We start from the raw sequence: 15,451 nt of genomic DNA on the forward strand, positions 1-15,451 counted from the left end.
CCATGTCATGAGTACTTTGGAAGTTGTCATACCTCAAGAGAAGTTAGCGTAAGCTCTTTTTTCTTACCACCAACAAGTAAATTTTATGGAAGTGATCTCTAAATTGATCAAGCCTGAATTGCTCCTCCAATCTTTCTATTCTTGGGCTTTAATAGGTGGCCTTATTTTTATACTAAAATAAAAGCATTGTTCACATCCAGCTTGCACTAACGATAAATATAATTCTGAAAGAAATTGCATTACCCGTTCATCTTTTATTCTGCTGATCTAAGAATCTGACAGAACCCCTGTTTCTATAGGCCACAAACATATTTTAAGATTTAAATATAAAGTTTCGACTGCCAAAATATGTTGTTATCAAAAAATGAGTAATACAACTCACACATGTATTTTTCTAGCACATGTATGGCATGATTTGCTTCATTTATATGATAATGCCATCTACCTTTCACATTATATTAAAAGTAATGGATCTCCAACAAATCCACTTGTTAGAGATCCATTAAACACACTGCAAGTGAACTGAATTTACCAACTTTCCTTGACAGAATAAATCTACGCAGCACATCCATGCCACGGCTTGAGCCTTACGTGATCAAATATTCTGTGTTTCCTTAAAAGTGGTGCAATGCAAATGAAGTAAGCAAATTTCTGCCAAAGTTTGAAAGCACCTGTTTGCATTTTGGATCTCGCTGAAGAGAAAGGCTTAATTCATAACTGAACAAGAGGACAGTTGTGTTCAGAGTTACATGTGAAATACAGTGGAATCAGTTGTGAAAACAGTAATGTTTCTCCCCAATACCGTGATCCGCTAAAAAAGCATGGTAAATGCATTAACGGTATATTCACTCATGACAAACATATAACTCACAGTGTCATAGTTACTTGCCCATTTTTTTAAAAAAGAAAGATGGTCACATTTGAATGTTTCAGATCATGAAACATTTTTTTACGTCAGGAAAAGACACCCTGAGTAAATTCTGGCTGCTTTTATTAAGGCAATAAAACTTTACAATCCAGTCTGGCACTAAGTAAGTGGGCCATAAATCTGGTTGTGCCATTGTAGGCAGTGACCACTGCCATCACATGGTTGTGATAACTGGCAATCAGTCAATACCATTGCAGTAGATTAACTTTGTCCCTCTCTGTTTTGAAAAAATGTTTTTCTTCAGCCACATTTAAATTTTCTATGCAGTGTTTTTAAGGATATGCAATGACATCTCAATGGATTTAAGTTTGGGCATTGACTGAACTACAAAGCTTTCATTTTGTTTTCCTTTTCTGAGCCATTCAAAGGTGGACTTGCTGGTAGGCTTTAGATTATTATTCTGCCATAGAACCAAGTTCACTTGAGCTTAGGGTTATGACCTGGTGGATGGACATTTATTTGGGCAAGTTGTCCATGTCTCAAAGCGGCAAAGCAGACATAAAGCATCACACTAGATAGGTTCACCACTGTTGTGTTTATTTGTTGTTTGTTTTATCATATGAGGTTAAAAGCTCTTACTGGACCTTAAAATCAGTGTAACCCTTCCCTGCCTAAGAGATACTGAAATTGGTGCCCTGGTTTAACTAAATAATTAAATTTTTAGTATTAATTTAATTCATAATACATTATTGATTACAATTATTAATAGTTATAATTCCATGAGGTCTCACATGTTGGCAATAATTTTTATGCCAACATGTGAGGTTGCTGCAGCATTTTTGGTTTCCATAATTCTGACTCCCAACAACAGCTACAGTTGGATGTTTGTGGAAAGTTTTTGCTTTTTTTTTTTTTTTAAAGTACATGACACGGGAGAGAACAAAAAGCCCAATCAAAATGTGGCCTCTTAATTTACATCTCTTCCCTGAAAGCAAATTCATAATCCTAAACTTTCTGATCTAACTGGACTACCACTTCCCTTTGACACAATTTCTCCCTCTTTGGAGAACTGTTGTCCTGTGTTTTTGTCTCTTCTTGACTGTAACTCTATTGGCACCTACAAGTTACAAACCTTTCAACAGTGATGACTACCATTTGCAGTCTGAAGCATTGGTACCCCACTGAATACACAAAACCTATGTGCCCTGAGCAGATGCATGCTACTAAACTTAGGTCATATTGACAGTCTGATGATTTTTTTCCCCTTCACGTTTGACTTTCGTCTTTTTGTCTACATATGAATCATAACACCTATCTCCAAAAAGTAGCTGAGGACATAACATTTTTTTTATCCATTTATTTGCTTAGACAGGATGAAAATGAAAGCACAGATACAAACAAGATGCAGCCCATTAATTTACATTGGCTTCTGTCAAACATTGCATTCACAAACTGGTCCATTCAAGTAGTGTGTAATAAAAATTTAAATTCAAACTTATAAATACATTTAAATAAAGAAATACATACAGGCAGCACAACATAGGCAGTAATTAAAAGCAGATGGGTGGAAACAAATGTCTCCAACATTGAGCCTCTTACAGATGTTAATTGTGCAATAAACATGCAAAAACAAACTCTTATCATATATCACGTTGTCATTTCACATTCTGCAAGTTGATCCACTCCACTGAGATCCTGAGCTCTGTGTGCTTTCTGGAGTTACACAACCTAAAGGACGTGGCTTACAACTCGGAGCATTATCCTGATCGATCGCTGGATTGGACAGCATCTATTAATGGCAATAGCTAGTGATGCCCCACCACATGCACTATCATTAGGTATTGAGTCGTATCAAGAAAACTATACTGTTCCATTGCGAGATGATGAAGCATCTGTCACAAAAATGGTCACAGCACCGTTTTTGTTTGTCTTGTCAGACCTTTCGGTTTATTACGAGACATCAAATCACATGACTGACCCTAATCAGGAAACAGTAGTACCTTAGTTTACCTGTAGATGTGCTAAAAACAACCGAAGAAAACATAAATATTAACAGCAAAAGCAGGTTACCTTACACTCTCAATTGTTACCAAAATCTCTTGCCTCAATGTTTTGCTACCATATTATTGGTGTCTTTTTTAATAAAATCAGTAGTGCTACCTTAACAATTATTTTCTTCTGAATCAAGATTGATGCATTTTGCTAAAATTGTCTCTTCCAATTTCACTTCCAATTTCAATCTTTTGGCAGAAGCCTCTCAACAACCATATAAACTTATTGGCAGGTGCTTACATACATAATATAACACCAATTGGTTTTGACAGAAGTGTGAAATGGGTTTTCTCCCTCAATGCTACTGAGCCTACAAGCAGAAAGTGCTGCCATAGGGAGAGGTCGATTACCTAACACAAACTTTGAAGCTATAGTGTGAAAAATGTGCCAGTGGTGCCTCCTGGCAAAAATTTGACAGGCGGTGCTACAATTATGTGTTATTGTATATTTAGCACAGCTTGAACATTATATCGCCTCGTGCTGTTTTGGTCATTTCTGGTTGTTTTGTCAGCTATGTAACTTAAATACTTAGAGACATGATCAAATTTAAAACTACACTTCTACTGACCATAAATTTGTGGTCAGTAGAAGATGTCACTTAACTCCTTCATGGAGTTAAGTGACATCCGAGTTGAACTGTCTGTGTCAGACTAAAGGAAGCTGAATGCAAATCCATGCCATACTTTGCAGATTCATATTGGTAAAAGATCTGGTAAAAGGTTTGATAATTTTGTGCAATTCTGTCTTTGTCTGTCTCATAAGATAATAGTAATAAACATATGTACAGTGTATGTAGATACATTAATGGATATGCTTGATTCCTCACAAGTTACTTTTTAAAAGTTTGTAGTAATAATGCGAAAAATGTAGAGTTCAACAAGTTACAGTACACATAATTTTTATTTTTTTTTGTAACCCAACAAAAAAAAAAAAATCATATTTTAAATGTTGCTTACATTTATATGTGTTCATCTGAATCAGTCCAAGTAGTTACATTTTGGAGAATAGCTTTAAGTGAGTCACATTCTCTTAGCCATGTTGGTCTCTTGGCCAGTTGTAAAAGAGCCACGTTTATTATACCTATCAGCCATAATTTGCATTCCACTGAAGCTGTGGAGTTTCATTTAGAAAGTTAAAAAGTAGTACAAGTTACTGTTTTAAATTGCTTTTTAAATACAAATGGTAGTATGATATGGTAAGGTAATGTAAGACGGGGCTTTTAGTAAATTATTGAGTCAGACTAATGATTTCCTGGAGATTACCTGAGGGAAGAAGTCCCTGATTTCAGGTTAATTTAAAACTCAAGACTGTTTTTTACACTTTGTAGCAACTGCCACATGAAATGAAATGTTGTCCTCTGGTGTCCATACAGCCTCAGAAGATATTCATCAGACCAAAAGGTGATAAAGCTCCACAAGTAAAGATGTTGAATTTCAGTTGAGAATATGATTTAATTAATTCAATGTCCATAGGAGGTAGGAATGAGTACCTTAGCCATGAGGAGATGTGGGCACAATCTCTGAGGTTTGGTTGCTGCTCTTGGTTTGCTTGATGTCCTCTGGAAGGATCCTGCTGGAGAAGTAGTAGTAAACGAACAGGAAGAATCCTACAAACAGAATGCATTCGTTATTTCTTCCTGTTACCTTTCAGGAACTTGGTCTGAAACTCAAACTTATCAGTTTTAGGCCTACCTTGAAAAGAATTAAGGATGGTGAAGATGTAGTAGGAAGGAAGGAGCAGAGGGCCGTAGCTAAAAAAAGCAAATCCCCAGGTGATGCCCAAGAGGCAGAAAAGTCCCAGAAGAGAGAAAACTCTTTTCTTGGTGGATTCTTGGGTTTTTGCTTCTTTGGGTGTAAAGTGTTTGATCTGCACTACGGTTATGACAAATATGGTTAAAGTGAATATGAACACAATGCCATAGTAACTAATGTTTACAGCTAAGTGGGTCGCAGAATCAGGGATAAAGCACCTGGAAATCATGAAAGAAATGCAATTATTTTGGAGCATCACAATCAAATGTAAAGTCTGATATATATTTAATATTTCCTTACATAGTTACAGAGGTTCCATTATCACCAGAAATGTGAATGTAGTCATATTTGCTTGAAGCAAGAAGTCCAACAACCACAACAGCTGGAATAACTAAACAATATTTTTTCTTTTAGTTATTAGAATCTGCAGACAAATCAATGAAAGTTTTTGGCATATATTTCTTACCCCATCCCGCGATGCAAATCTTGCCCATATAATATTTGATGCCTAAGGAGATCTGGTGTAGATTCAAGTACAGGTTCAAAGCCTGCATGAAGAACCATGTGAATGTGGCCAGCATGCTGTAGTGCAGAGCCGCTGCCATCGCCACGCATGCTGCTGAGATCTCCAGTTTAGCGATTGACTCATTTACCAAGAAGCAAAGGTTCAGGAAGAACAGGGCGACAAAGAGATTCATGAGGATCTTTACAGCCTCACTGGCTTTATTTTTCCTGTGAAGCAAATTGGTTTGTGTTAACAACATTGTTCAGAGGGGAATGATCCAAATCAAAATCAGACTTTTTGATATTCTTACCTAATCAAAAAATGCATGAAGAGAGCCACACCCAGGAAGAACAGGGATATGCCACAACCAGCCTTTGTGATTTGGGTCAGGGTTTCCAAGTCAGAGGAACTGATCGGTACATCTGTGGACTGATTTCAAACAGGAGCACGTATTTAATAAACCTGAAACACTTTTGAATATCTTGAAATTGACTTTTAAAAATAATTGTATAAAAGTTTATAACCATGAGAATAGCAAAAAATGTAAGATGAGAGCACTGGCATGTGATGCTGCCATTGGCCTCGTTTGTTAGGCAGCCATCCGTGATCCACTTGTTTTTGCCACCTGGTGGACAGTCATAACACAAAGCAAAAACATGAGACTGGACAGGAAAGAAAGAAAGTAAAGCTTTGAATTCAATGAAAGATTTGGGAAGCATGGGTTTGGATGATAAAATTATAGGAACTGATGTACAAGAGCAAACTTGGGTTTTCTTACAGTTCCTTACAGGCAAGGCCCTGTTTTATTTATTTAAAATATGTGAGAAAATACAGCATTTTTTCAAAGAGAATGCAAGGTTTTAATGAGAAATACATGTCTTAACTTCCCTGACAGGTCCAATCAGCTGACATCTTGCAATGACATTCTTAAGCCTGCATTTATAAACTTTACCAGGTCTTTTAAAAAACTGTACAGTATAACCAGAAAAAAAAAAAAAATACCTTCTTTACTTGTGCCATCCCATGATACGCAAGTGGCATTAAATTCAGTCTGCAATAGCATAGAAAAAAAATGAATACAGATGCGAAATGATGGCTGTTAAGGAAGTAGTTAATATCTCTTACCGTATTCACATCAGTGAAGTGAATATCAATGGTTTCTGAGAGGTTGGAGATGCTCACTCCCATTTCAACCCCCATCATTTCATTGTTGAAAAAGGAACTGGTTTTGTTGAGCTGTTTAAAGCAAAATAAATAAATAAATAAATGCTTCAAATCATTATTTTGTTTTATAAAATAAGATCATATTTTGGTTTTACCTTCTCAATTTCTGGGAAAAGAAAAGCTCCTGCAAATGAGCCATTTTGTTCAATAGCCGATTCACTGGCTTTCTTAGGAAAGTGAATCGTTTTCTTGATGTTTGTCACCCCATTATTGTTTTTCTTGAGAATCTATCACAAACAGAGAATATTAGAAAAACTCAACTTCTATACCTTTTTATCTGTTTTTCATTGTTCTGTCATTAAAGCTGTGTACCATTACATCCCCACTTGATTGAAAGCCAAAGTCCATGACTGTCTGATTTTGTTTTGGCAGTCTAGACATAACCCCAGTGATGTTGCCCATTTTGATGGCAGCAGAGCTGGAGTTGCCCATACTATCCAGTATGAAACTAAGATTCTTCATTAATTTTCTGTAATGGAAAAATATATTTTAAATAACATTGTCAGACAATGTGATCAGCCTCTGTTATTTTTACATTCATGACAAAATATAATATATATTTACGCTGCTTGATCTGAGTCCAGAGGAGTCTTTGGGGCATCGAAAGTTAGAAGTTTTTCTGGCTTATTTTCTTCAACTAGTGGCACACTTGACTGGTTTTAAACAAAATAAAGTATGTTTTATCTTTCAATGTAAAATGTCAGTACCAGTATTGCAGTGTAGTGTAAAATAAATGTTTATCTTACAAGCAAAATCCCAAAGAATGTAAGATGAGAGCATTGGCATTTAACGTTATCCGAGTTCCTAATTGTCTTGCAACCAACATCGGTCCAGTTTGGTTTATTTCCTAGTTGACAGCAGAAGCACAAAGCCAAAAGATGAAACTGAACTTAATCGCAAATAATACGCTCATACTCATATAAATGTATTACATGCAGTTAGTGAACAAAGGTGGCACATTTTGCTGTTGGAAAGCGAAATGAGAAAAAACCTTTGCTAGAAAACTTTCTCATAAAATTAATTGTAGCCACCTTAAAAGTAGACAGGATGGTGTTAAAAACCCAAACTTTGTTTAAAACAGCAAGTTGACAAAATATAAATAAAATACATCTGCTTCATTCATCTGCTCGTCTTTGCTTTGGCCTCCAGCCTGGTAGAAGCCATGTTGATAATTTGATTCTCTAGTAGATTGTACTGCACCAATTTAAAAGTCAATCTGTAATCCTAATTCACACTGAATTAAGAACCTTTCCTTGCTCTGTGATTATATTAACGTATAGAGGGAGGACCCTTGGCTATTGAGAAACAATTGCTTGTACTTAAATAATGCTAAATAACAAATTACAAACATAAATGGGTGTTTCTGTATATTTCCAAATATAACTTTAATTCCATCCTATACTAGGATAAATGTTTCACTTGTAAAGAAAATTCACGAATCTAATTGTTTAGCAAAATGTGCTAGAATTTATATGGGCTAAACTAAAGAAATACAAATTACTTGATCTAGACTAAAACTAAATGTAGCATTAGTCAAAATACAGTGACTAAATTTAAAGTGAAATCTGCTGCCAAAGTGAACATTGCCACTCACTAACTTCTTGTGTAAAGTTCTTGTGTACTTTCTTTGTCATGATAAATACGTTATGTCTGAAAAATACAAGAAATCTACTTGCTACTTCAAAGATGGTTCAAGAAGCTAAAAAATTTCTCCTCATAAAAGCTTGAGAAATTATGAGACTGACTCAGATTTATGCAAAAGCTATTTTCTAAGGAAAAAACTCTTTAAAATTAATATTGTGTCATCACAGCAAGACTTTACAAATGGACCGTTTATGAAAGTAGTATTGTTATCCAACTTACCATTACCTTTATTGTTATCCCATGATACACATGTGGGCATTAATCCAGACTGCAGGATAAAACAAAGCAAAATATAAAATATCTGAACATGTATTCCGTCTAACGAAGCAACACTTTGAGACATACCGTCACCAGTGTGACATTGTTGTACTGAATGTCAATGCTTTTTGATAGATTGAATATGTTTGATCCCATTTCAATTCCTAGCACTTCACCATGCAAAATAGATGAATCGTTGTCATTCTGTTGAGGGTAAAATATGTGATTTTTACAGTATATTAAAAAAAACAACAACACTCAAAATAGATAAAAAATTTGATCTTACCTTAAACACTCCTGGAAAAATTAGAATTCTTATATAACTTTCACCGTGTGTCTCTGCCATTTGTATGGCTTCTGTTGGGAGGTGAATTTCGGTGGCAAATCCTTTCTTCTCATCGTAGTTTTCTCCAAGAACCTATCTCAAATAGAAATGATCAAACTCAGGAAGAATAATCTTTTTACAAGTTTGTTTCTTTTTTAACTGAAGCTACATACATTTACATCTCCATTTGATTTGAAGCCAAAGTTCATGACAGCAGAATTCGGTGATAGTTTAGCAATCACTCCAGTGATATTGCCTATTTTAATGTCTGCTGTTCTGACATTTTGTCTGGCCATTTGGTCTATGAAAACACTCAAATTAGACATGATTTGCCTGCAATAGAAACATAATTACATTAAACATTTACATTTCTTCACTTATATAACTCCAATGGTAGCTTTTTTAACATATGTTGTGTAATATTTTTTGTTATTGCTGTTATTAAATAAGATACTCACACTGCCTGCGTTGGGTCCTCAGGACTTGTTAAGTTGTGTTTAATTGTCATCTCTGGTCTTTTTAGAGTCTTTGGTATGAAACAAAATAATAGATTTAGCTCTCTTGGTCAAGGAGAAGAATAAATCATTTGAAATCAGAAAAATCCCTTTACCATGACGACAGCAATGAATGTGTTATGCGAGCATCGGCAGTTGATGTGGCCATTTGTCTGATTTGTTAGGCATTGATCTGCCGTCCAGGTTTGTTTATTGCCTAGTAGACAGAAGTGACACAGGAAAATAACATTAGACACAAAATCAAAGTAGTGACAAATATTTTAATTAAAAATAATGTCTTCCTTCTGTAATTAGGTCAACACAAGTGCCCATTGAGTGTTTAAAAGTTGTCCTTTATATTATCTTTGAAAAAATATTTGAATTTTGTATGACAGATATAGTGATGCACCACTGTATTAAGAGATGTTTATCTGAAGAAGAGAACTAATGAAAGCTGTGCGGCTGCTTTTACAAGATGTTGAAAGTGTTGGGAAAGATACATAATTTATATAATATTGGTAAATATCATTCATCGGCACTAACAGCAGTATAAATATTTCCTTTCTGCCCAAATTTTCACATTGAGCCTTATCTATTTAATAAACTGTAAACTGATGTTGAGAAGAAGCCTATTATATTCCATCAGGCTGAGACTAATAAGTACAGTAATTACAGTAGGCTAACATAGCTTTCTTAGCTAATGTGAAGGCACCTTACTGAAATACCAAATGGTCACAAACAAAATGCCTACATATATTTCCAATTTGTGAAATATATCCAATCCACACCTCTTCCAGATAATGGCTATTTTATTCAGTCCACACTACATCTCAAGATCACTGCCTTAATTAATTATAGTATTACTGCCAGCATTTGCACAGTTATTGCATAATTTTTACTCTGTTTTGATAACGTTTCTGTTGTTGTTGCACATCTGTTTTAATGCATTGACGGAGGATCTTGTCCAGAGTTACAGTAAGTTCCTGCAATGGAGTGAAACCTGGGAAAAGTTTGAATTTATTGCAGAATTTACATGTCTGGAAGCTTTACTTCATGAGCACCACAGTTCTCATAAAGAATAAGTGATACAAGTGCAGATGCTCTGCCCACATGCATAGTACAATACATATAGAGCACCAGAAATCTGGTTCATGAAAAATCATCCTATTTTGTCACAATACCATATTTAAATAAAAATGTGTGAAGCATTTTAATAGATTTAGGCTAAGGAAATCAAGTCACACATTTGTTGCAGGAAAACAAATTCCCCCAGTCTCCCTGCGGTTCATGACAAATAGCCTAGTCACTTGTCATGACTAGGATACATGGATCAGTTGAATTTGTAAAATCAGACCTTATTCTTTTTTAGGGGTTTGCAGCAATCAACTGTAACGCAAAAGCAGTAAGTATTTTTCTAGGTCTAGTTCACCTCCCTGGTGAGATGCTCCAGGCACGTCCCACTGGGAGGAGACTCAGAGGAAGACCCTGGAAGGACTATGTTTCCCAGGTGGCCTGGAAAAGCCTTTGGATTCTCGTGGAGGAGCTGGAACAAGTGACTGGGGAGAGGGAAGTCTGAGCTTCCTTACTTAGGCTGCTGACCCCACGAACAGACCCCGGATAAGTGGAAGAAGACGGACGGACGGATGGATGGATGGATGCACATACATAACATACATACACTCACATGTGTGATGCACACAGCATAATAGAATACAGATAGTAATGTTAGCTAGCTTAGTTAGCTAGCTAGTTTCAGGAAAGGTGCTCTTTCTTCACACTTTATCCCAATACAAGTTTACAACCTTCATTGGATAAAAAGTGACACACATGCTTCACTTTATTTTCCTCACTTTTAGACCAATTTAAAATGCATTTGTCAGTTCTGCAGCACACATTGCATTGTAAAGAGACAACAACTTTACAATGTTTTTCTAGACCATAGATATATGAGGTTTTTTTTAAACTGTTTAATCAGTGTTTCTTACCTTTGTCATCCCTAGACACACAGGAAGCACTGTACTTGTTCTAGAACAAATAAGAAAATCCACAATTGGAATACATTTTCTGTGTACATAAAGAATATGAGGAAATTTCTTAACATATCTTTACCGTGTCCACGTTACTGTAGTGAATGTTTATGGCTTGTGGGAGATTGGAAATGTTTGCTCCCATTTCAATCCCAAGCATTGTATTGTTCAAAAACTCCTGCAAGAGAAATATAATCAATAATAAACAATATATTGATATTCACAAAAAAAAACCCATCAAATCATGTTTGTTCCTACTTTAGGCATTCCTGGAAACAGCAGAACTCCAACGTATTTACTATTTCTTTCTACTGCCAATTCATTGGCTTCTTTAGAAATTTGAATCTGCAGATCAAGCTCCATGTCCACATTGTTCTGTTCCTCCAAAATCTTAACAAAGAGAGATTAAAATTAACTAGAACTCTTCTAAACTCTTGTTTTTCTCTTTCTGTTCTTGAGTCAACAGAAGCTTCATACTTTCACATCCCCACTCGCTGTGAAGCCAAAGTTCAATGCAGTTTGGTTTTGACCTTGTGGTCGCAGTTTTGCGATTCCCCCAGTGACGTTTCCTAATTTGATGAATGCTGTACTGAAAGCCCCCATTTGGTCCTGGTAGAAACTGAAAGCCTTCATGACATTTCTGTAATAAAAAACAAAATTGATTAGTGACCTCTCACATTAATCAGCTATCTTGCACTAATGCAAAGCAACTCTATTAGGGTGCATGTCATCTTGGAATTATTCACATCAATAAACAAATATTTACACTGCTTCCTGTAGAGTCACGACATTGTTTGTGTTTGGAAAAATTAGATTCAGCGGCTGCTGAACCCCAGCTGAGTCCGACGAGTTACAAGATATGATTTTCACAATGGATGTTATTTTAGATCCAAACTTGAACTTGTACTTAACACTAGCTGTGAATTGAAGCACAAGAATAACACAAACAAAATGTTTAGTAAACATTTTGTGAACAAAATGTTTACTGAAATATTATTGGAACTTAAAACTTAGAATACCTTCACAAGTCAGCAAATCATTATATTGATTTTGGTATAGATGATCCAGAGTGATTCTAACATTCCTGCCACCTGAAAACAGAATAAAATAAGTTGTTGCGAGCTGTTCTACTACAAAGTTTAGAGACGTCGCAAAAGAATGTGGTTACCTGGCTTCAAGCAGTTATCAAGTTCAAGAATGAACTCTAAGTGGAAAATCATTCAAACGAAATAGATTAGAAGATGAGGCATTAATGACAAGTTATTTACAATTTTCCTCATATAATTTCCCTCATACACTGCTTGCAGTGTATTTAAGGTTTAAATCACTTGGAGATTTGGTTCGTTTGTACCTGTTGAGTTGTGGAGCTGTGAGAGCATGCATGAAAAATTGCTCATTGGGTTCAGTAACACCACGATGTCGTGCTTGAGTAGAATCTCTCTACTGACAGTCAGGCTGTAAGTGCTGTCACCGAGCCGAACTATTTTGGTGCTACAGTCGAAACCTTCAATGCCACAACACCCTGAAACAAAATTAAAAAGAAAAAAAGTCCTCATCATTTACTGGTGAAAATAGAAAACTGACTTACAGGAAGCTGATGATAGGTCAGACACAGGAAACCTGTACCTGCATTAGACTGGTTTGCCTGAATGTTAAAACAAAGATGAGTTCCATTTTCTTCTTTAAAGACAACATCTGAAAAACAGAAAAAAGAACAGAAACAAAAAGCAACAAATAAGCTAAAAAATAAGATAGACACATTTTTTCCTTGGAAATTGTTATGTCAGGAGTCCTTTTTTACATGGAGTCCAAGCTCACCTGATGGAAAATGAGGATCAATTGGAATTTCTTCCGCACTGAGAAAAAGTATGTTTTTGAGTCCGTGTTTTGTCTTGGTGCCTGTAAAAAAAATTAAATAAAATAAACAAATACATAAATAAATAAGTAACTTTAAAACATACAAATCAAACACATCAATATGGACAGAATAATTTTAAAAGTTGCTGTTACTTACTGGAAGCTTTACAAAAGTGGTTCTGAAGCAAAATTACAGAGAAGAGAACAAAAATCTTCAAAAGGAGAATCCAGCGATGATTTACAGCCGACGGTGACATTTTAAAGGATTGAGCAGGAGCAAGAAGATAGACCACAAATTGACAATATAAGTAATTTTTAAATGCACCTCAGTCTGCGGTTGCTTCTGTTGTATGACTCAGATGGAGTCTGAATTGTCCATCGCTACCACAACACATCTTCTGTGGCATCATTACCATTTTGTCTTATTTAACATGCAAATGAAGCATGATGACGGAGTGGACACGTTTTAACAGATGGCCTGTTTTGTTACAGACTGAATAAACTGTAGTGCTTTTACATAATTGTTAATCATTTTTACAGTCATTATATATTTTTATTTTTATTTGTATTTTTTATGTTATTAAACATTTTCAAAAGGAAACAGCCGCACTATTATCATAACAGTCGCTGACTGTTTATAACTTTTCCACAGTAAATCTTCTGTTTCTGCTGCTTTTAGAATAATTTGATTGCAACAGGCTTCTCTGTCTGTAGATACGGCTGGTTGTGTTCACCATGAAAATAACTTGTGTGTATATACTGCAGATGACTAAATACACTGAAGTGATGCCATTTCATTAGATAATCTGCTATTTATTAATGCAAACAATTGATCAGATGTACCCAATAATGTGGCAGATGAGTGTATTTTTTGGGTTAATAAAAACAAGGACATGAAATAATGACATAGGTAGAAAAGTTACTTTTTTTTGTAACATTTTAAAAACACTCACAGTGCCTGCGAGTTTACATAGTTTAGTAAAATTAAGGGAGGATACAAACACTGAGGTGAATATGTTTTCAACCTGACATGCAAATTTTTTAGGTTCCACAGTTTCCATTTCCTTCCATTTTGACTGTTGAGTGTTTCATGTCCGTCATGTACAAAGCTGTGCAATATGGTAGTTAATATAAAAAGTAACTGTTTAATTTAATTAACAACCATAAATAATTTAAGTTGTTTAAATGCCTGAACTGGCATTTACAACCGAAACATACAATTTATCCATTTTACCTGTAAAGGTTCATATGCTCAAGCATTAACTACTTCCTTAAAAAGTGGTGTGAATAAAATGACGTAAACAAATATAGTTGCTGCAATGCTTTAACATCTATTTGCATTTGGATCTTGCTGAGCAGAAAAACTTTTTTTATAACTGTACATAGCAACCGTTGCCTGTTTGTGTTTTGTGTTACAAGAGGACTGCTGTTGAAGTCCTTAAAATGCTCCAAAAATGACTGAACTAAAGTAAGAGGAAGTTGAACTATGCTGCCCTCACAATGTGTTGTTCTTATAAAGCTAAACAGCTAGCCACGCATGTACGCAAGCTAAACAGCTTGTTTCTTTAGATTATTAGTATTTAATATTAGTATCATTAGTACTATTTTCTGAACTTTTCTGTTCACATTTCACTGTACTATTTTATCTTTCCATTCCTCAGCTACCATGAGCTTCCTGACAGGTGTTTACATGCATATAGGATCCATGATCAGCCTCGACAGAAGTGTGAAATGTGTTTTATACCTCCAGGCCTCTAGCATGCAAGCAGAAATATAAACGGCAGAGTGAGGGGTGGGTTACATAAGATAAACAGCTAGTTCTTATAAAGCTAAACAGCTAGCCACGCATGCACACAAACTAAACAGCTAGTTCTTATTAAGTTAAACAGCTAGAAAAGAATCCAGTTCTTGATAGTTTTTCTTGGTTTTACTTTGCAACTCTTTATCAAAACACAAACTGTTGCCATGCAGAGTTATAAATAAAGTCTTTCTGCTCAGCAAGATCCAAGTTTGTAAAACTGTAACAAAAACAAAACCAAGTACGGTACACATCAACCACAGATAAAATACAGAAACAACCAGACCCCAGCAAACAAATGGCTCCCAATTAGTACTAATTATCTAACAATGTAGCTTAGCTTAGAATTTTAGTTGTAAACAGAAAGCACTTTTCCTGATAAAATATTACACAATACTGAAATAATAATTAATACAATTAATTTAAAAACAAATAATGTCCAAGGGACAAACATGTCTGAAGAACAGCCAATGACACCATGTGTACAGCCAGTCTGCTTCTGCTCGACTTACCAAATTAAACACAATGTCCAATATGACATAGACATTTATCAAATTGAAATAATTTTTAATAATTCTAACTGATCTAAATCAAGAGTGAGGAAGGAAATGTATATTATTTTGGTATTAACTTGTTTGATCTGTTGAG

At 35.3% G+C, this 15,451-nt stretch overlaps 1 protein-coding gene across 2 annotated transcripts; it reads right to left on the reverse strand.

Moving 5' to 3' along the window:
- Nucleotides 1–1,911: 1,911 nt before the first annotated feature.
- On the reverse strand, nucleotides 1,912–13,669 carry LOC103458534 (uncharacterized). 2 transcript variants are annotated; one of them, XM_081603408.1, is made up of 29 exons: nucleotides 13,163–13,669; nucleotides 12,967–13,047; nucleotides 12,775–12,843; nucleotides 12,500–12,670; nucleotides 12,317–12,352; nucleotides 12,168–12,239; nucleotides 11,915–12,065; nucleotides 11,626–11,788; nucleotides 11,407–11,538; nucleotides 11,231–11,326; nucleotides 11,107–11,146; nucleotides 9,238–9,338; nucleotides 9,086–9,153; nucleotides 8,801–8,960; nucleotides 8,589–8,720; nucleotides 8,390–8,506; nucleotides 8,270–8,312; nucleotides 7,147–7,247; nucleotides 6,965–7,053; nucleotides 6,713–6,869; nucleotides 6,496–6,627; nucleotides 6,302–6,412; nucleotides 6,179–6,227; nucleotides 5,701–5,801; nucleotides 5,487–5,605; nucleotides 5,138–5,403; nucleotides 4,972–5,062; nucleotides 4,612–4,889; nucleotides 1,912–4,526 (listed from the first exon to the last, which is right to left on the reverse strand). In XM_081603408.1, the coding sequence occupies exons 1-29, from the start codon at nucleotides 13,260–13,262 to the stop codon at nucleotides 4,411–4,413; spliced, it is 3,342 nt and encodes a 1,113-aa protein (XP_081459534.1). In that variant the 5' UTR covers nucleotides 13,263–13,669; the 3' UTR covers nucleotides 1,912–4,410. The 2 variants fall into 2 exon arrangements, with proteins under 2 accessions (XP_081459534.1, XP_008397653.2); XM_008399431.2 differs by having other exon boundaries at nucleotides 1,913–4,526; nucleotides 8,264–8,312.
- Between the last annotated feature and the right edge of the window lie 1,782 nt (nucleotides 13,670–15,451).

Source organism: Poecilia reticulata, chromosome 22, assembly GCF_904066995.2.
Source record: "Poecilia reticulata chromosome 22, P_reticulata-male-v2, whole genome shotgun sequence".
NCBI classification, from domain to species: Eukaryota; Metazoa; Chordata; class Actinopteri; order Cyprinodontiformes; family Poeciliidae; genus Poecilia; species Poecilia reticulata.